The sequence below is a fragment of the Acomys russatus genome, chromosome 29, assembly GCF_903995435.1.
Source record: "Acomys russatus chromosome 29, mAcoRus1.1, whole genome shotgun sequence".
Classification (NCBI taxonomy): domain Eukaryota; kingdom Metazoa; phylum Chordata; class Mammalia; order Rodentia; family Muridae; genus Acomys; species Acomys russatus.
The window spans coordinates 1,430,078-1,454,078 of NC_067165.1; the positions used below are offsets into that span (position 1 = coordinate 1,430,078).

A 24,001-nucleotide genomic window follows, 5' to 3' on the forward strand; every position below is an offset into this window, starting at 1 on the left:
TAGAGTCCCAATAGAATGTCCTCCCTTCTGTCCCAGTTTCCTGGTAAGTGAAGACTTTCATGGGACATGCCCTTTGGGCTAGTATGCAGATATAAATGAGTATATACCATTTAACTCTTTCAAGGCAAAGACTCTTATCTCCTCCTGAGAGAGAAAGAATAGAAGAACATCAGAAAAACACAGAGGGAGTGGTAGGGCAACTGGAGAGTGTGAAGAGAGGAAAAGAAGAGCAAAGAAAAGCAGTGTGTAGAAAGAAGCAAGAGACAATGAGATCCACACAAGCCTCCAAAGAAAGACTACCTGGAGCTGCCATCGGCCAGCACTCAGACAGATAGAGCCATTGCAATTCACCTGGGGCAAGGATCAATAACAGTGTCCAGAAGGTGCTGGGCCCTGCTGGGTACAGCCACCTAGGAACAGCCGTCTGGAGAGAGAATAGGTGGGAAGCACAGTCACACCTGAAAACTACATACACCCTGCCTGTGGAGAGTCCAGGGTAGTGCTGACTGTGGAAACGCCATCAGAAATGTGAAAAGGGGGCCTAAAGCTGAAGTCTCCCACAGCCCCACGGGTGACTGTCTTGCCTGCAGAATGTGTGGAAGGCAGCACCTCCAATTCTGCCCAGGTAAGCAAGAGCAATGAGAGCACAGGAACTGTTGCCCGACTGGGGCTTCCACTACCAGGGAAAAGGCCAGGATCCTCAAGGGAGGAGAAAGCCCAGCAGCAGAGGTAAACACCAGCCTGCGAATGCCCTCCACGCCTGCTCCTCAATGCTGCGTGCCCTGAACAGGAAACGGGCTCCCCAGTCCACCAGGAAAAGGTATAATTAGATGGCTAGAGTCTCCCATTAGGAAAGTCCAACAGAAATCTGTGCCCAGCACAGAAGATCCTCAGTGAGGAGGCATCTAACTTGTGTGCATCCTTTAAAACAGTGACCCACTCTTCACCTGTAGAGACAGCTACACGGAAAAACTGACAAACGAATAGGACCAGCCATGTTATCCCACCTAGGAAGAAGTACAAGCTAGTAGTATAATATCTCCTATTTAATCCTATTTTTGTTATTTTAATTCACTCTTTTGTATCTCTATTATTTCGTTCCTTTTAGTCTACATCTTGCCTGCACAGGCCTTTCATGTCTTTTTCTTTTTTTTTTTTTTTTTTCTGAGTTCTTCTTTAATATTTTCTCTTATTATTCCTCACACTTCTAACCTACATACTGGGTTTGGGGTTTTGGTCTCGTTTGGTTTTGGTTTCGGTTTCTCAAGGCCAGGGCTTTTCTTAGTAATGTTGGTTGTCCTAGGACTTGCTCTGTAGATCAAACTGGCCTCAAACTCATAGAGATCTGCCTGCTTCTACCTCCCAAGTGCTGGGATTAAAGTCATGTACCACCACCACCTAGCCCCTTTTACCTCTTAACTATTAATTCCCACAGCTCTAAAACACTATAAACTACATTCCCTCCCCCCAAAAGTATCCTAGTGCCCCTGTCTCTGAACCTTATTGGAGACACAAGTGTTTTGCATTTTTTTGTTTTGTTTTGTTTTTTACTCTGTATGTGTACCAAGATTGTCATAAAGGCTCATTTCTGTATATGCAGTTTGGGTCCCCAGAAAATAGTAATAAGGGAGAATCCAAGAAGAGACAGTTAGATCAGAAGAGTTCCATAAGTATAACAAGGAAAAAGTGAAAAAGGACACATTAAAGCCCCAACAAATGTACCAAACAAATCAAAGAAACAGAAATCATGTGGGAAGTCAGGCCACTCTAATACCTCTGCAAGCTCAGAGCTCAGTGACAAAATACAAGGTCCGGGCAGCTGGAATGCCAGCAGACTTCTGACTCCTGCATTAAACATAGAAGCCTCAAGCAGCAGATAAGTGAGGAAAGGAAATCAGTTTAGGGCCTAGATGAGAAAGTTAGCCAAGTTCATGACAGTCAGTGGTATGGAGGGAAAAGTCTGAAACACAAAGAAACTCAGATTTTGAAGAAAAAAAAAGAAAAAAGAAAACAAAGAAGAACTGTTGGAACTAAAAGAGCCGTCAACAAACAAGGGTGAGCAGCAGAGAGATGACCAAGTCTGGAGGGTGAGGTCAGACATACATGAAGAAAAGTAAAGGACTAATTATGACCAAACTTCCAAGAACTCTGGCTCATGTTCAAGAGACTCCATGAGGTTAAAAAAAAAAATAAAAGGTTTAAAAAAAGCATAGACAATTTAGTCAATGAGTTTATAGCAGAAAATTTCACAAGTCTGGAGAAATGGGCATCTGAACATGAGGAATGTAATATCAAAAAAGTATGAACAGAGAAGGAGCTTTGCAGAATACAGAGTGAAAGTGTGTGTGTGTGTGTGTGTGTGTAAAAGTTGTAAAGAAAAAACCTCATTAACCCACAAAGGCTAATACAACATACTAATACCAAATTTCTCATCATTTAAAAGCCAGGAAAGCATGGGATACGTGTCAAGCCCCAAAAGGAAATACCTGCCAATGATACTGCTTTCTTTCAGCATTCTGTTAAATCTGGTGGAGAACCAAGGACATTTGAAAACAATCACCATTAAGGCAACTCATGACAACCATATCATGACCAAAGCAAAAGCTCAAAGAACCACAGTTCTTGTGTCTCACAAAGGGTGAGACAAAAAGTCCCAATCACAGCACCACAGCAAAGAATAAACTGATGATAGAAATAGAGGGGACCCATCATGACCACACAGTGGAGCAGCAAAACCCTCATCCTAATAGGGGAGAAAGGAGAGAACACTGAAGAATCCAACAAACCAGAAAATAACCAACATGACAGGAATTTTTAGACACTGCTCACTAATGACTTCAGTGTAAATGGCATCAACTTAGCTGACCAGGGAGGCAGAGAGATGGCTCAGAAATTAAGAGCACTGGCTGGTTTTTTCCCCAGAGGACCTGGGGTACACACACATGGAGATTCATGACCACCTGTAACTCCGGCTCTAGGGGGGTTTGGCAACCTCATCTGGCTTTTACAGGAACAAGGCATGCACATGGTCCACAGGCATACATGCAACCAAAGCGCCCATACTCATAAGATAAAAATCAATAAATCTTTCCAAATAAAGCATGGTCCAACATTCTAGTCCTTGATAATAGCGTAACACTTTAAATTTCCTTACCGTGAATTAAAACTATGTTCCCATATAACAGTGGCTACCCTCTGTCTTCCTGCTCCATACTAGTGACAGTGCAAAAACTGCTGTCACCAAGACAAGTTACGAAAGACTTTACTTACACTTATGGTTCCAAAGAGTTAGTGACCATGATGGCAGAGCAAAGGAGGCAGGAAGAGGAATCTATGGACATCCATCTTGTACCAAAGGCAGGAAACAGCGAGAGGGCATGATATAAACCTTAAAGCCCTGCCCTCAATGATGTAAGTCCTCTAGCAAGACCACGCCTCCTGAACCTACCCCAACTGCTCTGCTAAGAATTCAAAGCCCTGAGACTATAGCTGGACATGTCATTCGAACAACTTCACCTTCCCTCATTTAGCCAGTCTACTTTCCCGCTCTTACAAAAATAGCAACTTGCTTACACTGTTCTACCGCACAGTGTGGCTGCAAATCGGCCGTTTGTGCTCCCGGTGAAGAACCGTCAATGGATGAGAAAAGAAGCTAAAATTGACACTTGCGGAGGCTTGGCAGCCGTCAGGAACTAGGATTTGTTCGTTCTTTGTGCTGCCAGGTTAGACAATGAGTTCAAAGTGACAGAACTTAGAAATGGCGGCGTCTGAACCTCCAGATCCCTCTTACACTGAACCCTTTACCTACAACAGCACAGCACAGCATGGCACCACCACCGAACCGCTACCCTGGGATCCGGCAACAGAGGGCGCCACTTAGCACAATTGCAGCCTTCATCTCCTGTTCTATCCCTGAAACATATGTAGATCAAGAAATTAAACACCACCAAAGCAAATAAGCGAATTGAGAAATGGGGCTCAGAACTAAACAGAGAATTCTCAACAGAGGAATATCGAATGGCTGAGAAGCACTTAAAGAAATGCTCAACATCTTTAGTCATCAGAGAAATGCAAATCAAAACGACTCAGATTCCATTTTACACCCATCAGAATGGCTCAGATCAAAAATTCAAGTGACACCACATGCTGGTGAGGAAGTGGGGAGAGAGGAACACTCCTTCATTGCTGGTGGGAATGCAAACTAGTACAACCACTTTGGAAATCTATCTGGCGCTATCTCAGAAATCTGGGAATAGGGCTTCCTCAAGACCCAGCTATTCCACCCCTTGGAATATGCCCAGAAGATGGACCAACACACAACAAGAAGATTTGCTCAACCATGTTTATAGCAGCCTTATTCATAATAGCAGAACATGGAAACAGCCTAAGTGTCCCTCAGTAGAAGAGTGGATAAAGAAACTGTGGTACATATACACTATGGAATACTACTCAGCTATTAAAAGCAAGGAATTCTCGAAATTTGTGGACAAATGGATTGAACTAGAAATGATCATAATGAGTGAGTTAACCCAGAAGCAGAAAGACTCAAATGGTATATACTCACTTATAACTAGACACTAGCCCAAGAGACATGTCCCATAAAAGTCTTCACCTACCAGGAAAGTGGGATAGATGTGAGGACATCCTTTTGGGACTCTAGGTGAGAGAAGCATGGGAGAATGGGGAAATAGAAGGATCCAGATGGTCCTAGAAACCTACAGGTAGAACATTATGACAGGCAGATCTGGGCCCAGTGGTTCTGCTCAAACTATGGCACCAACCAAGTACAATACATGCAGTAAACACTGAACCCCTACCCAGATCTAGCCAATGGACAGGACATTCTCCACAGATGAGTGGAGAATGGGGACTGAATTTCACATGAACTCTGGTGCCCCATATTTGACCACGTCCCCTGGATGGGGAGGCCTGGTGGCACTCAGAGGAAGGATAGCAGGTTACCAAGAAGAGACTTGATACCCTATGAGCATATACAGGGGGAGGAGGTCCCCCTCAGTCATAGTCATAGGGGACTGGAATAGGGTGAAAGTGGGAGAGAGAGAGGAGTGGGAGGATAGAAGGGATGGGATAACAATTGAGATGTAATATGAATGATTTAATAAATAAATTTTAAAAAAGGAATACGGAGGAAGATACAGATTCTCAGACTGGCTGAAAACTACCACAAAAGCTTTACCTCATTAAAGAAAAAATTCAGGATCACTCACAGTGGGGGGCTAAAGGAATAGACATCCATGTATACGTGTTCTATGATAGGTCTAAGTGAAGCTCCCAAGAATGAGCCAAGGGGACAGGAGAACTGGTTCCGCAACTAAGAGCCAGTGCTGCACTTTTAGAGGAGTCAAATTCGGTTCCCAGCACTGATGTCAGGTGGCTCACAGCTGTCTGTAACTCCAGCTCTAGAGGATCAAAAACACTCTCTGGCCTCTATAGGCACCTACACTCACACATGAACACGTCCACACACAGTCATGCACATATACACATAAGTTGAAATAAAATAGCTCTGTAAAAGAGAATGGGCCAGACTCCTATGAACTATGTGGAACAAGGCCCAGCATGGCCAGCTTGTGTCTTTGGATGTCAGTTCACGATGAGACTACCCCTCCCTGCCTGGCACACATGTGCCTACCCCCACACTCAGGTGTTGCTCGGCTTCATAGCTTTGGTTTCTTTAGTGAGGCTTACTGCAGTGTACACACACATGGGCTGGAGGTGATGGTTAATAAATGGTTCTTCAGGCACTGCAGCAAGAATGGTTCATTTTCATAATTGCTATCAATTTCCTTTCTATTACAGAGGCTCACCAGATCGAGATGGAATGGTAAGCATTTAAACTGCCATTTTTTTTTATTTATTTGTTTATTTTTTTGTGGGCCTGCACCTCAATGTATGCTATGCTTAACTTTCCCAAAGGCCAGTATCTTCTCCTCTTTTTCTTAATTTTTTCTTCTTCTCTTCTTCCTGTCCTCCTCCTCTTCCTCCTCCTCCTTTCTTCTTCCCCCCTCCTCCCCTTTCCCCTGCAGGACTACTCAAAAGGCCGACTAGTTTAATTCTCAATAGCAAATGTGTATGAGATATAAATGTGGCCCTTGTCAAGTTAGACTTTATATATCACACTCACCTAAAACTCATCCCCAGAGCCCATAAGCAAACTAGCCATGGAGGTGGCGGGTCTAAAGCCGGACGGCTCACACGGGGGCTGCCTTTCCCCTCCCCTCCACCCCCCCACCCCCACCCCCGTCTCCAGCTCACTATGTGAGAACCAGTCATAAAGGAGATGCTTCCCGATAAAACTGAAGGACAACTTCCCCATGAGTAGCTGCAAATACATTTTCTATATTAAATTCAGAACTAGGGTGTGGTCTAAGAACTACTTATGCCTGAATCTACAGCCAGAAGGAGAAAACTGCATCCACTAGATTACTAGGTTTCCATGTCGCAGAACGTGACTCCTAGCTGGCTGTCAGATTTCTTGGCTTTTTAAGAGATCTGGGGTACGCCAGCTTGGACCAATCCATGCCAGACTTACGGGAGTCTGCCCTGGCTTCTAAAATGACTTCCTTTCCATCTAATCAGATGCCTATTCAGAGGGTTCAAAGGAACAGCTGTTACTCAGGGGAAACGGACACACATCACACTCCCTCAGCCAGAGCGAGAACTAAAATTAACACAGTGGTTAAAAATACATACTTTGAAAACCTATTCTTTATAATATTCTACCTAATGGGGTGCTAATTGTGGCCATGGCAGGAGTTTTTCTTCTGCATTGGATTTAAGAGTTTTCAGCTTTGGGGTGCCCTTTGCGTTCATGTGACTCTTGCTATGAAATGTCTTTTTTAAAAATAGAATGAAATTGATCAGACTCTGGGTACCTCTATAATCAAGGCTCTATTCAGCAGGGGAAAAAAAAGGCCCAGAAGACGCAGCTTCTCCTCACCTCTTGCTTCTGGCTCAGAGCCCTCTCCTTAACTCTCTCTCAGGTACTCTCTGCTTCTGCGTGGTCCTCTCCCCGGGTCCTTCTGTCCTTCCGTCCACGCCTCTGCCAGGCTCTGTTGCCTCCGCTGCCACCGTCAGATTGTTACTCCTGGCTTCTCTCCCTCTCCCTCTCTCTCAGTCCTGTGGGTTTTTTTTTTCTTTCTCCAACCACCCTGCCCCCCCTTCCCGTCTCATTGTCTCTGAGGCCCTGTTGCTACCTCCTCACTAGTCTCTGCTCTTCTGAGGATCTCTGCTGGAATGTGTACCATGGTACCTAATATTGAGGGTGACCATGAACATGTGCTGCAGGCACGGGCCCAGTGCCATCCACATCTCCCTGAACCCTCCTTTCACAGCCTCACATCCTATAAAATCACCTACCAGCAGTTGTGTCCTCTCTGTTTTTAGTTAGAAATGCCATACATTTAAGCGCTCATATGAAAGAGGACTTGTTTAATTTCAATTTCTCCAAAAATAAAACAGGCCTATTCTAGAAAAGGCCACATAAAATTAAGTGCATTTTCTCTGAAAAAGAGAACTTCATGGTGCAACCTGATGGATAGTTGAAAATTGTGAGTCAGCTACAAGTTCTATTGGAAAATGTTCACATTTCTCCCGAACACTTGGCCACCAGATTCTGAGACCCAATGCCGTGGGCTAGAGTGAATATGTTTGTTATTGGTCTGTAGAAATCTCAGCCTGAATTTCTTCTAAGCTCAGAACGGTTTTTTAAGACCTTTGAATCTCTAGACCGAAACCAGCTTGATGTGGTTGAAACAGCATCCAGCCCGCTGATTGCCTTTTCAAGGCCTGGAATTGGTGCTTGTACTTTGATTCGTGCGATTCTACAAGCTACAGAGGGTGCTTGGCTAGCACTTATGCACAAGTCAGGGACCAAAGCGTCCACGCCAAGGCTTCGGTGTAGCAGAGTCTGCGCCATGTCGGGTTCTCAGACCCTTGGTGGAGCCCATCACTGATGAGGCTCCATGGCATGAAGGTGGGCGTGTCTTGTTGCTCACTGGCTGAGTGTATACCCATCCATCAATGGCAGAGCTGTTTGTCACAATGTCTAGACCTCAGGTAGCTGTGTGTGACAACGCATTCTAACCCAGAGACAAACTAATTGGTGCACAGTAGAAAGTTTGACTTTCCCTGAGCACTTCTGAGTCTCCACATTACACTGGGGCACCAGGGTCAGAGTCCCTGGCCCTGAGATCTCTTCTGTTTCTCTCTAAACGCGCAAGCAGGAAAGGACGCGCAGGGCTAGAACTGCCCTCTGTGTGCCCTATCGCTCTCTGTTAACATTTTGAAAGGCTTCGATCAAGGGAAGAGAGCAGCGGAGGCTTTCCGTTCCTAGATTAGAAGGGCAATGAGAAATTGTCCAGTTCCATTCTGCTTTGTCTTGGTATCTGTTCAGTGTTCGTAGACTAAGTGCCATCAGAATGAGAAACCAAATGGCCCCTGGTGCCCCAGCCCTTGTACTTCCTTCCCACTTCCTCTCTTGGCTTAGCCAAACTGGCCTGCTGAATAGAGCCTCATTATGGGCCCCAAAGTCCGCTCTTTGCTTACAGAACCCTGCCACCGTTGGTAGGCGGCACAATCTGGTCTCGAGGTTGTCTCTACTGTGATATGTCTGCTGACTCCGTGTGACTCTTTATATGTGTCTTGAAGAACAAACAGGTCCTTTAACAACTCTTTTTCTACATGAAAACAATCAATTCCAGCAGCCCAGCCCCCACGAGCCACCCTACCATAGCAAAGCAGAGTGTGCGCGTGACGGCGGAAAGAAAGCTTCGGTAAGGACGCGGATTTTAGTTTCAGATTTCCAAGGGGTTGTAGAAACAGTGAGTAAAACTCCCCCACTTAAAAATCCGGAAGCACAGTAGGCCTATTTAGCCAACAAGGTAACTCTAAATGACTTCTTGTCCGCCCAGGTCCAGGTTTTAAGTCAACCATATGAACTTTGTGTGCTGATGCATGGATACTCTTCTAAGGAACCATCAAGCCTAAAAACCTGCATTTGTATTGTCTTTTGTCTTAGACAAAGGACAGAGCTTTAAACTTTTCATGTTTTTAAAAGAAACTGCTATCTGTAAAGATGACTCTGACTATAATATAAATATTAGCATGCAATTTGAGTTAGAGTGCACTTGGTAAAAATAAATACCATCTATAGCAATTAAACCAAGAGTTTGGCAGGACCCTGCCCTGTGGAAACCAGTGATCCTGGCCAGGAAACTTAGAGTCCAGGCTGCTGATTTCTGGGCCAGGCTGTGCATTGACTTCAGCTATGTATCTGTAGGAAGCTATTAAACTAAAATCCAGTGCCTTGGTCACATTCGCCACATTTGAAATTCTGTCCAGCCACTCCTACCTAAGTCGCTACATACAGAAGAGCACAGAGGGTGTTTTCATCGTTGTGGGGAGTTCCATTGGACAGTGCTGTCTTGTAAGATGGTCTACAGAGTGATTTGTCTGTTTAGGAGGAAAGAAGATAACACTTCGGCAGTATGTCACATATTTTTAAGACCATCGTGTAGCAGTAGGCTGCCCTCACCAGAAGGTGGCACTCGTGGTGGAAACATAACTCTGTTGAATGTGCAGTTTAGAGCAATCGTTAATATAGTCAGTGCTCTATCTCAGTGGTTCTCAGCCTTCCTAATGCTGCAACCCTTTAATACAGTTCCTCATGGTGGGGTGACCCGGACCACAAACTTATTTTTATTGCCTACTTCATAACTCTAATGTTGCTACTGTTTTGGATCATAATGTAAATGTATGTGTGCAGGATATCTGATATGCAACCCCTGTGAAAAGGTCATGCGATCCCCCAAAGAGGCTGTGACCCACAGTTTGGGAACCACTAGTTATATCACCTGAAGATAGGTGATAGCTAAAATAAAATACCTATTAAAGCAAGATGAATATTGCAGGAGTGTCAGGCATGTTTAAAAACAGTCAAATACTCAGGTTATGAAAGTTATATTGGGTATATGTGGAATTAGAGAAAAGGGAAATAGTAAAGAATGTAGTACTCAGACTCTGAGATGAAAATCAGTCACTATTCAGGTGTTAAGAGGCCGGTGCTGCCTTCAACCCTAGGTCCAGCTGTCCAGCGCTGTTTCTTTGCTTCATCCGTCTCTGCTTGGAAATCTTCCACTGAAAACTGACACAGCCACTAGCGATGAGCTGTGCTTGCTCAGTATTTAAAAACAAGAATTGCTTTCTCCTGTGCTTAACCAAAAGAATCCCAATTAAAACCTGCCTTACCTCTAATTTGGTAATGCTCACTTGTGAAATAAAAAAGTATTTGTTAGAGTAGACAAGCATGACAAATTTGTGCTAGACAAATTGTCAATTCCTCTAATAAAGCTGTGTGTGTGTGTGTGTGTGTGTGTGTGTGTGTGTGTGTGTGTGTAAAATGCTGACTATCTGACAAAAAGAATGTACTGTTACAATCTGTTGTTTGAATTTAGCATTGTTTTAATAATCTTTTTTTAAAGGAAAAAAATCCCTTAAGTTTTTGTTTTCCTTTGTCTCAATCTTCCATTGGTTTCCATGGAAACAAGGAAATGTTTATGAGACCCAAATCTAGAAATTCAGTAAAATCTTTATGGAAGTATTAGATATATGTTGTCAAAAAAAAACTCTATATTAACACACATATGCATATGTGTAAATATACAATTTTTAGAGTGTACAATATACAACACGTAAAGTGTCTTGAATTTGAGGAGCTTTTCACACAGAGAATATTAGCAGAGAGGAAAGCTTTGGAACTAGACAAACTTTGAACTCATTAATTTGCCTAATTTCTTTGAGTTTCTAATAGCAATCCTTTGGAGGAAGGAATGATTTAAAAACCAGAAAGGCAGATTGACAGCACTGTTGCAGTGGTGACAATATCCATGGGTTTATGTCTCTGGAGTCAGTTTAGCTTACTTGATTCCTTATTGTTAGGTCAAATTCTGTGTTGCAGTTGGTTGTGATACATGCTTTCTAAGAAGGACTTGAAGTATCTTGCAGTAAAACATATACAGAGCAATCAGTAAAGCAGGAACATAGGAGGCAGGCCTGTTTCCAGGAGAGATTATTGACACGTTAAGTTGACCATGTCCTCAACAGTAGCATTATAACGCACACAAGCAGAGCTCGTGTGACAGGATTTTAAAGGCCTTTGACAAGTTGGGCAAGCTGCCACTGAAGCTCAAACCTCACAAAGGCAGTTCTGTGGGAAGACTGGGATGATGCCTGTGTACAAGTAATCTTTGTAAGGAATGGGGAACAGAGAGCAGTCAGCGCAGGCTCCACATACCTGGGCGCAAGACGCAGTGAACTCTCACACAAGTCGTCTGTAGCGAGGGAGGAACACGTTACTCACATCCTGTGTGCTATGCCCCTTGCTGAGCCGCAACCTGTTCTTAGAATGCCCAGTCCACGCCAGTAAGCACTAATGGATGGTGGTGGTTCTCCTGGGTTTCCTAGAAGTCCTCTGTGCACATGTGAAACGCTTCCTCCTGTTTGTCAACCTGGATAGTGGTACAGCTATGAGGTAATGCAAGAAGCCTTACTCGCGCCTGCAAAGTGAAAGGCCCTGTTTTCAAACCCCATGCGCCACCACACGTGTTGTCCTCAAGTCCGCTGCTGCTCGGTGACTTAGCATCGCTTTGTGTGCTGAATGCAACAATGTCATTGAACACGCCCTCCGTTAGTGACCTTATTTGTTCTTCTGTCAAAAAAAAAAAAAAAAAATAAGAGAAGCTTATTGCTTTCCTCTTGGAGGGTGCCACATCCTTTGTCAAGTACTTGTGTTCACGTTACAATTCTGTGATCCAAAATAAAACTTAGACAAGCAAGAGACGGAACAATGCTGGTTTCTTGTAACAGTATGTGCTCGTGGTGGCACAGAACGCATGAAGGGAGAAACGCACCATTGATCTTCACCTTCCATTTCAGTAATTTGAGAAGAAGAGCCATTTGGAAAGAATAGCAGTGTGAGTTTTAGTGACTAGGCTCTGAATGAGCTAATCTAAAGCTGATTGCACTTACATCTTAATCAAGTGAGTCATGGTAAAAAATGATGAAGCAGTTAACGTAGCAGCTGAGAGGTCTGGGTATATTGGGGCTATTTGTATGTCAGCAGCACAAAAGCCAAAGGTTTCCACTGTAAATCAGTGGGTATGAGTTCAGTCCTCGAGACACAGAGAAGTAAATCATAATGTAAATCTTACAAGTTCATCAGTAATTGAATAAACTTTTAACAGCTAGCTGCGAATACCCCTCTACCTAATCTGCAGTCTTGGCAAATATGTCTGTGGGCCTCTCAATCGGTGCCACTGCAGCCACAGTTACTGCCCAGTTACACCACTGGGCTTTTCACCACAGGATGCCCTAATCTGTCTCTCCAGTGATGACCTTTGACAGTTCATGCTAAGTACAGATAAGAGTTAGGTGTCTTTTTTTCCACTGTAGGGTTTTTTTTTCCTATTTAAATGTTTCTCTCCTAAATTTATTTTCAAATTTATTACAGAAGAAAAGCAATGGGGCACCAAATGGATTTTATGCAGAAATCGATTGGGAAAGATATGTAAGTATAAGAATGTTTTTCTTCGTGTATAACTTTAAAATGACTTGAGCCACTTAGCATGGAAGGAAGTGGAAAACGGTACATTTCCTTAGGAAATGCTTGCCATGTTTAGGATGTACTGAAGTTCATAGCACTAGCATCTTTCAAGCCTAGCATCGAGACCTGGCCCCTCCACGAGCCAGCTGCGTGTGACCCAGAATGACCAGTCAGTGCAGTAGTTCCCTGGTACCTTTGTTGTGAGGACGCTGAGCTGATTGCTCACACAGCACATTCCAGAATGTACAAAGCCCACAGCTGTAGTCAAAGGTACTTCTTCTTCATAGTTAAACTAGGTGTTTCTGCTGTGGTTCTGTTTATAAGCAGCCTTGAATGTGGAGGCAAATAAATTAACTGCTGATCCCGGATCATGTGATGACAACTACTCTCAGGTCCAGTGGCAGCTGATTATGAGGAAGTGGTGAAAGTAGATCCCAGCCAAGAGCTAAACTTTTCCCATAATTCTTAGCATCATTACCGTACACTTTGCTAACCACAGCAGAGCAGCCTGTTCATCCAGCCTGGACCACTCTCAGACTTCCAATCCCTTAGGACATGAGAATCGTTTTTGTACCAGAGATCCCTCCCTGCCGTCCCTGCAATCCCAGCTTTAGCCAGACAACCTGCGTGGCCCTTCCTTCATGTGGGCTGAGGATTCTGTCTCAGAACACCTTGTGGGCCATGTCGCACTGACGTGCCATCTGATTGTACTTTGTTTCCTTTTGTGGTGTAGAGCTTGTTCTTGCTGAATGGCATTGTCCTGTCATTCAATGGGACTGTGAAATCTGAACCCCAGTGTGAACACCATCTTATCTCTTCCCCAATTTCCCCCTAAAAGTGTTAGCTCTCCCCGGACTGGAGGATAGGAAACCTTAACATGTTCTAGAAACTTTGCTCTTTTTCCTCCTATCACCAAGAACTGATGATCAGTCCCTCCAAGTGTCCTTGGCTCATCCCATCACCAGAACCTCAGCTAGTCTTAGCAGCGCTGTCCTTTCTCCTGCCTCTGGTCTTCTCATCATTCTGTGCCCGGCATGCTCCACCATAACTAAGAAACACTAGCAGCCCTAGCAAGACCAAACCCCTCCCCTAGCACACAGTCACTTGTGCCCTGTTGGCCTAGTCTGCCACCCTCACCCCCACTGCAAGCTTATTTTCCAATCCTGTCACCCTTGTTACTTCAGCCTTCACCATCTGAGTCGCATAGTGTTTATTTTTGCAATGGCATCTCAAGCCGGGCTCTTCCCACCACTGTGGAGAGGACCCCACTTCCAGCCCCCACAACCCTCTTCTATCTGCACTGAAAGGCTCCAGTAGCACCCCACTTATCCTTATAAAGTAAGCTGGTTGTCCCCTCATTTTTAATGCCTAACATTGCTATCTTGTGCTATTTTCTTTATAATTTTTTGCCTTAGAGAACATGCTTTAATTTCCCTCAGGGCAAATAATTTGCATTTCAATCGCTCATGTTTCTTAGCAGTCTGCCGCTTGTAGGAAAGGCTTGATATGTTTTCTTTGAATACTTTCTTTTGTGGGCAGTACTTTGGGGTCCTTCCAATATCCTTGAATAAAGATTTAAACATAGACTGCTTAGCATTCACTTGCAAAAGCTAATTCCTCATCCCCTTAAAATAAGAGGCTTCTCTATACTCTTAAGTAGAAGATTCTAGAAGGAAAACAATTCCTTGGTCATTTTGAGATAATAACTACTTAACATGCATCTATCATATCTCCCCCTTTGAGAATTTGAAACAGGAATACTGTGTGTTTACATCATTTCTACCCTTCCCTCTCCGGCCTTCAGCTCCTCATGTGGCCTCAACTTCCTCTCCACTCTTCTTTCATTATGACTGTTACATATATGTATGTGTGTATGCATGTGCATTCGTGTCTTACAGAACTCTCCTGAGCTGGATGAAGAAGGCTACAGCATCAGACCCGAGGAACCAGGCTATATCCTTTCTCTTTACGTTTTTCAAATGTATACTGTTTCAGGATTCAATAAGCTCACAAAGGTGGTGAAATAACGGAAGCAGCTATTCTTGGTCTCGGAGACGAGTGACTAGCCTGGAGGACACCCGGGTGGCTGACAAGCATGCGTGTGCTTTGATCTAGTTGAGGGACAGAAAGTAATGGGGTAAAGGAAAGAGCCTGCTCACTGTGACCCTGGATTGCTTGCTGAACCCCAATATGGCAGTGCCATTAACAGTGAACAACAAAGGGCTCGAATGCTCTTTCCTTCCAACTCTTCCCGGAAAGACTCAAGCAGCCGTGCCTCACTCTGGCCAACTCCAACCCCATTTAGACCATTCCTAAGGGCCCCTTAGAGTAGCCTTCCAGTTTCTGGAGATGAGAAAGCTCCTGAGTTCTTGTCTGGGAGGTGGGTGTGACACACAAAGTTCACCTGTCACAAAGCAATGTAAGACTCTGACCGGTGCTCCTCAGAGTTCACGGTCCTTGGTGAGCTCCTGAGGAAAGTGAGTACCTCTCCCCTCCCCTCCCTCAGCTTTGTTGGCTTGGCTTCGGCTTCCTCCACAAGAGAATACTTTTACTGTGTCTGCACATAGTCATTCTTGTCCTCCCCCAGACCTCCCAGAAAAAAAAAGCGCTAAGTGTCTTTAACTGTGTTCTACCTACCAAAGGAAAGCACTTTTATTCTTCAAGTGAATCCGAAGAGGAAGAAGAATCGCACAAGAAATTCAATATCAAGATTAAACCGTTGCAGTCTAAGGACGTCCTGAAGAACGCGGCAACTGTGGATGAGCTGAAGGCTTCAATCGGCAACATCGCCCTTTCCCCGTCGCCTGTGGTGAGTGGAGGCTTTACGCTGAGCTTTGGTGAGGTTGGGTGGCAAGCGTGTTCTGGCATATGTGCTGAGAGTGACATCTGTCTAAACTGATGAGCTCTGCGCGACCCCTGAGTAACTCACTCTTACCTTCTCACACTGTAGTTCCTGTGCCTTTCAAACTAGCACAGATATATGAGATTATGTTTTCTTCATAAAAAGATCTTCCAAACCTACTTCTGAGGGAGACTTCATTTTTTAAACAAATTATATATATATATATTTCAATAGCCATGTTTTTAAAACACATCTTAATTTCTTGTCTTCATGAAAATACACAAAAGCCAAGAAAATTGCTTTTTTTAAAAAAACATGGTTTTCCAAATTCATAGTAGATAAATAAAATCTCACTAGATTTCTAAAACTCAGACCTCTTCACTGTGTTTTAGCTTCAGATCAGTTGAAAGGCTCTTGGCAAGGGGCACCTGACATGCAGTTGTTGCCTTATTGACAGTATTCTAACTGTTCTCCCTCAGCCTGGGCTTCCAATCTTTATTCCTAACCCTGGATTTCTTTGGTTGCTGAGCTCTGAGCGCTAATATTTCAACTATTTTTCTCCCTGGGTTTTGAAAAATGCCAACATTGTTTTCGAAGAATAGTTGTGGCCACAGATGCAAACTCTCTAATGAGAGTCTCTTGGCTTCTTGAGGGAGCATCACCCTCAACAATGTAGATAATAAATAGCACTTTCTAGGGGCATCTAGAAATATCTCAACTAACTTTTGTAAAGCTTTGTTTATCCTTTGAGAGCAAGCTTTTTGCCTTTCTGGGATAAGGAAACCAAACAAACAAAGACTTGGATCTTCTTGCTTACAATGCTCTCTACTCCATCTGTCAGTAACAATTAAAATGATTGCTCATAGTAACCCAGCCATCGTATATGGACTTTCCAGTAATTTTCCATCATATGTTCACCTGCTACCTTAACAAACCATGAAATACAGTTTCTTTCTCCACTGCCATGGAAGGTAGGGATTTTAAACTCACACATACTTGCCTGTGATTCATAGTCATGGAAGCATTATAGTTTAACAAGCCTTTATACTTTTCAGCCAACATCTTTCCCATCACCTTTCACTTACTGAGCCATTGTTTTGTTTTGTTTTATTTTTTAATTGTAAGAAAATCAATTTAAATGGCAGCAACAAGTGTATATCCACTTCTCTGTAGGGTATAATAAATTGAATGGGTATTTGAAAATTGCATGGGGAGATAGAGGAAAGCAAGTCCATCTGATTAGAAGGATTACTGCACATGAAAGTGGGCTTTCTATTCAGGTCCCAGAAGCATAGCTAAGAACTCACAGAACCTAGGGCAGGGCAGGATCCACATGCCAAAATAAATGTGTGCCCAAGAGTCTTGGAGCATTTCCCTGCAATCTGATGCGCTACTGAGACACAGTAAGAAAAGTGTCAGGAAGCTGGGAGCTTCCTCGGAAGCAATGTCTGAGGTAAGTGATTGGCATCAGGTAGCTGAGGCCGATGAGCTGAGAAACAGTTCATGGAATCAGAGCAGAGGTGTGATGGACACACTCAGACTACAGTCAAGAGTTAAGCTGCTGGCCCTCAGCAATAGGTTGGAAGACTGCTCTCTTGGTCTCACTCCACAACTTGGTCCCTCTACCATGAAACATTCTTTCACTCGTCACTCCCGCATATTTGTGATTTAAGTATTTAGAATATGAATGAGCTCTTGGCACTCTTTCAGTAGTAGCAGGCAAGCACAGACAAGTTCAGAATGTGCATCTGTATAAAGAGAGATGGGGGCTGAACACATGTGGTTCTAAAGTCCCTGCCTGCCCTCTTCCAGCTACTCCATATAGACATAGATTACATGTTGTATTTTATCAGCAGCAGATGGATTAAAAACAACCTTGTAAAGTCCAGACAGTGCCATGATGGAGCGAACAGTGAGTCTGGCATGGCTTCAGCTTTAGGCAGACATTTATACTCCGCTACTTTCTCTCAGTCTGAGAGAGGATGGAATACCTCAGTCCATGAATGTTCCACCAGAATCTTCCACTAAGGCTGTTTCTGTTATGCTACAAAAGCACTTTAAGATTTTTATGTATTTTACTTACTATACATGTATGAGTGTTTTGCCTGCATGTGTGTTTCTACACCATGTGCATGCAGTGCCCTCAAAAGCCAAAAGACGGCATCATGCCTTAAGACTGGAGAGTTACAGATGGTGTGGTTCGCCATGTGGGTGCTGCAAATTGAACTCGGCTCCTCTGGAAGAGTAGCCAGTGCTCTTAACTACTGACCCATCTCTCCAGCCCCAATTTTAAGCCCCAACTTTTAACTGAAAGTTGTATTTCATTTCTTTTTTTTCACTCATCTCTGAATTTGTGTTCCTTAATTGCAAATCACTCGGCCTCTTTTATTGTGAATCAGTTCTCTTCTGCTAAGTTCCCCTCTATAAACTAGTCAAATCATTCAATAAACAAGTAAAATTAAATAAACAACACCACCATGTTCAGACACATTGCACACTTCTCTGAAGTGATTCTTCTCAAAACAATAATTCAGCAACAAAGAAAATTTAGATTTTTAGATGTTTTTTAATTATCAAAGTGACAGCTTTCATTATACATTTTTAGACATACATGTCCAAATACTTTCTTTTTATCCTCTCTCATCTCTCATTTTCCCTCAAATAATCCTCTTTCCCCCTTCTCTTCTCTTCTTCTTCTTTTTCTTCTTCTTCTTCTTCTTCTTCTTCTTCTTCTTCTTCTTCTTTTCTCTCTCTCTCTCTCTCTCTCTCTCTCTCTCTCTCTCTCTCTCTCTCTCTCTCTCTCTCTCTCTCTCTCATCTGCATATAGAAAAAAAGCATGCAGCATTTGCCTTTCATAGTCTTGGGTTATTTTACTTAAAATGATCTTTTAGCTCCATCAATCTTCCTGTAAATGCTATGTACTGTTTACTTTTATGCCTGAATAAAGTTCCAGCTGTGTGTGTGTGTGTGTGTACCACTTTTTCTGTGTACATTGGTGTGTTGACAGACTTCTATGCTGGTTTTTTTCACCCTCTTCTGAACAATGTAGCGAGAAACACAGACGTGCAAATGTGCAGCATGTTCACTGTAGGCATTCATCCAGGAGTCACGTAGCTGGGTCACATGGTAAATCTGTTTTTGAAGAACCCCCACATTGACTTCTAGCATGTCTACATCAGTTGACATTCCCAGCAGCAGGGCATAGCGCTCCTCTTTCTACATTCTTACTGCTTATATATTTTCTGACAGGGGTGAAATGGCTTCAGTTTCTTTAAGTGTTTTTAGTGTTTAAACGTCCACAGTTCATTCATTCTCTTACAGTTTCATACATATACGTATAATCCTTTGATCAAAGTCCCCCTATTTTCCTAACTGCCTCCCTCTCCCACCAAACCCCTTCATTTCAAGTCTGCTTCCTACCTCATGAAGTGCTTTGGTTTGGTTTGGTTTTTTTGTATGCAGTGCACTGCATCTATGGAGTAGCCTGCATGAACGTGGGCAGAAAGGTATTTGCTTGAGTGGTAAACCGTATTGGCTACAGGACTGAGGGACGTGGGTCCCACAGGACCTTTTCCCCCTACATGATGGGATGCTTGATGGACTAAAGTCTTGTGTAGCTCAGGTGAAACTGCCATGTCATGTCCAGAGGAGGCAGTTCACAGCACCACTTCCCATCCTCTGGTCCTTACTGGGTTCCCCACTTCTGTGAAGTTCACTGAACCTTTGAGAATTGATATAGACAGCTCGTTTAGGGCTAAGCACGCGAAAGTCAAGTGGTCTCTGCACTTGACTCTGCTGGTTAGCACTCGTTGTGAACAGAAGCCTCTCTGACAAACCTGAGAGTAGCACTGATATACAGATATAAACATAAATAAGTGAATACTTTGACACTACATCCATTTAGCAAAACTGTAGGAGTGGGCTCCCCTCTAGGATTTATGATGTGCCAGCAGTAGGCTTTGAACATGTTTATAGTGCAAAGTGTAAAGTCCTCCATAGAACAGACCTAAAATCCAATCAGAAACCAACCCATAGGGTAAGATACGCCCACTGGTGCAACAGTGTCATGACCACTATGTGGATAATCAACCATTGGTTTCTGACTGGAATCTTTAGGTTTTCTATGTTATTTCCCTTCATGATGCATAGATAGCATAGATTTTATCCCATTCTAGAAACTGTCGCTCCAGTCTGATAAGTTCCATATTTTTGGTGCGTTGATTTCCGTCCTTTTTTTTTTTTTTTTTTTTTTTTTTTTTTTTATTCTTGTTACATCTCAATGGTTATCCCATCCCTTGTATCCTCCCATTCTTCCCTCCCTCCAATTTTTCCAATATTCCCCTCCCCTATGACTGTTCCTGAGGGGGATTACCTCCCCCTGTATATGCTCATAGGGTATCAAGTCTCTTCTTGGCTACCTGCTGTTCTTCCTCTGAGTGCCACCAGGTCTCCCCCTCCAGGGGACATGGTCAAATGTGAGGCACCAGAGTACATGTGAAAGTCATACCCCACTCTCCACTCAACTGTGGAGATTGTTCTGTCCATTGGCTAGATCTGGGTAGGGGTTTAAAGTTTACCGCCTGTATTGTCCTTGACTGGTGCCTTAGTTTGAGCGGGACCTCTGGGCCCAAATCTGCCTATCATAATGTTCTACTTGTAGGTTTCTAGGACCCTCTGGATCCTTCTACTTTGCTATTCTCCCATGCTTCTCTCATCTACAGTCCCAATAGGATGTCCTCCCCTCTGCCCCAGTTTCCTGGTAAGTGAAGGCTTTCGTGGGACATGCCCCTTGGGCTAGTATGCAGATACAAGTGAGTATATACCATTTGAGTCTTTCTGCTTCTGGGTTAACTCACTCATTATGATAATTTCTAGTTCAATCCATTTATCCACAAATTTTGGGAATTCCTTGTTTTTAATAGCTGAGTAGTATTCCATAGTGTAAATGTACCACAGTTTCTATATCCACTCTTCTACTGAGGGACACTTAGGCTGTTTCCATGTTCTGGCTATTATGAATAAGGCTGCTATGAACATGGTTGAGCAAATTTTCTTGTTGTGTGCTGGAGCATCTTCTGGATATATTCCAAGGAGTGGAATAGCTGGGTCTTGAGGAAGCCCTATTCCCATTTTTCTGAGATAGCACCAGATAGATTTCCAAAGTGGCTGTACTAGTTTGCATTCCACCAGCAATGAAGGAGTGTTCCTCTCTCTCCACTTCCTTGACAGCATGTTGTATCACTTGAATTTTTGATCTTAGCCATTCTGATGGTTGTAAGATGGAATCTCAGAGTTGTTTTGATTTGCATTTCCCTGATGACTAAGGACGTTGAGCATTTCTTTAAGTGTTTCTCAGCCATTTGATATTCTTCTGTTGAGATTTCTCTGTTTAGTTTCAAGCCCCACTTCTCAATTGGGTTATTTGGTTTGGTGATGTTTAATTTCTTGAGTTCTTTATATATTTTGGATATTAGACCTTTGTCAGATGTAGGGTTGGTGAAGATATTTTCCCAGTCTGTAGGCTGTCGCTTTGTTCTCTTGACAGTGTCTCCTGCCTTACAGAAGCTTCTCAGCCTTATGAGGTCCCATTTATTACTTGTTGACATTAAGGCCTGGGCCGCTGGTGTTCTGTTCAGGAAGTTGTCTCCTGTGCCAATATGTTCCAGGCTCTTCCCCGCTTTTTCTTCTAAGTGACTTGGTGTCTCTGGTTTTATGTTGAGGTCATTAATCCACCTCTATTTGAGTTTTGTGCAAGGTGACAAATATGGGTCCAGTTGCCTTTTTTTACACATAGACCTCCAGTTAGACCAGCACCATTTATTGAAGATGCTATCCTTTTTCCATTGAATGGATTTGGCTTCTTTGTCAAAAATCAAGTAACCATATGTGTGTGGATTCATATCTGGGTCTTCGATTCGATTCCACTGATCAACTAGCCTGTTGCTGTGTCTGCCAGTACCATGCTGTTTTAATTACTATTGCTTTATAGTAAAGTTTGAGATCAGGTATGGAGATTACTCCAGAGCACCTTTTATTGTACAAGATTGTTTTAGCTATTCTGGGTTTTTTGTTTTTCCATATGATGTTCAGAATTGAACTTTCAATGTCTTTAAAAAATTGTGTAGGTATTTTGATAGGAATTGCATTGAATCTGTAGATTGCTTTTGTTGATTTACTCAAAGAACCAGCTCTTGGTTTTGTTGAGTCCTTGGACTGTTTTCTTAGTTTCTAATTTGTTAATATCAGCCCTGAGTTTGATTATTTCCAGATGTCTACTCCTCTTGGGTGTTTCTGCTTCTTGTTTTTCTAGGACTTCTAGTTGTGTCGTTAAGATGCTTATGTGCAATGTTTCCAATTTCTTTTTAAAGGCACTTAGTGCTATGAATTTTCCTCTTAGCATTGCTTTCAATGTATCCCACAAATTTGGGTATGTTTCTCTTTCATTTTCATTGAATTTCAGAAACTCCTTGATTTCTTTCTTTATTTCTTCCCTGACCCAGGTGTCATTTAGCAGAGAGCTGTTTAGTTTCCACGTACGTGTAGGCTCTTTGTTATTTCTGTTGTTGTTGAATTACAACCTAAGAGCATGGTGATCTGATAGGATACAAGGTATTATTTCAATCCTCTTGTATCTATTGAGGCTTGCTTTGTGACCTACTATGTGATCAATTTTGGAGAAGGTTCCATGGGGTGCAGAGAAGAACGTATATTCTTTCTTGTTTGGGTGAAAGGTTCTATAGGTATCTGTTAGATCCATTTGACCCATGGCATTGGTTAATGATGTTATTTCTCGGCTTAGTTTCTGTTTCAATGACTTATCCTTCAGTGAGAGTGGGGTTTTGAAGTCTCCCACTATTATTGTGTGGGGATCGATGTGTGGATTAAGCTTTTTAGCAGATCTTTTACAAATGTGGGTGCCCTTGTATTGGGAGCATAGATGTTCAGAATTGTGATGTCATCTTGGTTGACTTTACCTTTGATGAGTATGAAGTGTCCTTCCTCATCCCTTTTGATTAATTTTGGTTGAAAGTCTATTTTGTTCGATACTAAAATGGCTATGCCTGCTTGCTTCTTGTGACCATTTGCTTGGAATATTTTTTCCAACCTTTTACCCTGAGGTAATGCCTATCATTATGGGTGAGATGTGTTTCTTGAATGCAGAGGAATGTTGGATCTTGTTTATGCACCCATTCAGTTAGTCTGTGTTTTTTTATTGGAGAATGGAGACCATTGATGTTGAGAGATATTAATGACCAGTGACTGTTAAGAGTCTTAATTTTGATGTTGTTTCCAGTCGGGCGTTTGTGTAGTTGTGTTTTTGCCATGGGATAGTTATCTATTTCCTGAGTAGTTTTGGTTGTATCTTGACCCTTTGGGATCGAGTTTTCCTTCTAGTACCTTCTGTAAAGCTGGATTTGTGGATAGGTACAGTTTGAATTTGTTTTTGACATGGAATATTTTGTTTTCTCTATCAATGGTTATTGATAGTTTTGCTGGGTAAAGTAGTCTGGCCTGGCATCTGTGGTCTCTTATAGTTTGCGGGATCTCTGTCCAGGCCCTTCTGGCTTTTATGGTCTCTACTGAGAAGTCAGGTGTAATTCTGATAGGTTTGCCATTAAATGTTATTTGGCCCTTTTCCCTTGCAGCTTTTAATATTTTTTCTTTGTTCTGTATGTTTTGTGTTTTGATTACTATGTGACGGGCAGTTTTTCTTTTCTGGTCAATTTTATTTGGTGTTCTGTAGGCCTCTTGTATGTTTATAGGGATCTCTTTCTTTAGATTGGGGAAATTTTCTTCTATGATTTTGTTGAGAATAGTTTCTGGGCCTTGGAGTCTGATATCTTCTCTTTCTTCAATGCCTATTATCCTCAGAATTCTTCTTTTCATGGTGTCCTTAATTTATTGGATGTTTTGTGTCAGGAGTTTTCCAGATTTGGCATTTTATTTAATGGTTGCTTCAAGATCTGTGATTGTATCTTCTAGACCTGAGATTTGTTCTTCCATCTCTTGGATTCTGTTAGAAAAGCTCACCTCTGTGTTGCTCGCCTTCTTCTCTGAGATCTCACGTTCTCGTTTTTCTTCTGTCTGTGTGTTTATCATTTACTCCATTTTCGTTTTCAGATCTTGAACTGATGTTTTGATTTCTTTCATCTGATTGTATATTCCTGAGTTTCTTCCATTGCCTCTTTATAGGTCTTCAGAGCTTTAACCGTTTTATTTATTTCTTCCATCTGCTTGTTTGCATTTTCCTGCAATTCTTCCAGTTCCACTCTATGTGCTTCTTTTATGTCTCTCACCTGTTTGGCTGCGTCTTACTGCATTTGATTACAAATTTTATTTGTTTCCTCCATATCATCCTCATTACTAAGGATTTGAGGTCATTTTCTTGTATTTCCATTGTATTTGAGTTCTCTGGGTTGTTTTCTTTGGGATAGCTGGAAACTGGAGACACCATGTTTTTTTGGTTTTTTTTGTGTATGCTTTTTCACTCTCCTTTAGACATCTTGCCGTGTTTGTTTTTGTTGGGTAGCTTCCAG

At 42.6% G+C, this 24,001-nt stretch overlaps 1 protein-coding gene across 14 annotated transcripts in view; it reads left to right on the forward strand.

Annotated features, from left to right (window-relative positions):
- Positions 1-24,001, forward strand: part of Sgip1 (SH3GL interacting endocytic adaptor 1) — a 197,780-nt gene that overhangs the window by 97,095 nt on the left and 76,684 nt on the right. For 5 of the 14 annotated variants that reach the window (XM_051170991.1, XM_051170977.1, XM_051170980.1 and 2 more), the window contains exons 3-8: positions 5,821-5,845; positions 6,921-7,004; positions 8,724-8,795; positions 12,530-12,586; positions 14,521-14,575; positions 15,256-15,431. In XM_051170991.1, the coding sequence (XP_051026948.1) occupies positions 5,821-5,845; positions 6,921-7,004; positions 8,724-8,795; positions 12,530-12,586; positions 14,521-14,575; positions 15,256-15,431 (469 nt within the window). The remainder of the gene's footprint in view (positions 1-5,820; positions 5,846-6,920; positions 7,005-8,723; positions 8,796-12,529; positions 12,587-14,520; positions 14,576-15,255; positions 15,432-24,001) is intronic. The other 9 variants (XM_051170982.1, XM_051170987.1, XM_051170988.1 and 6 more) reach the window with 5 other exon arrangements.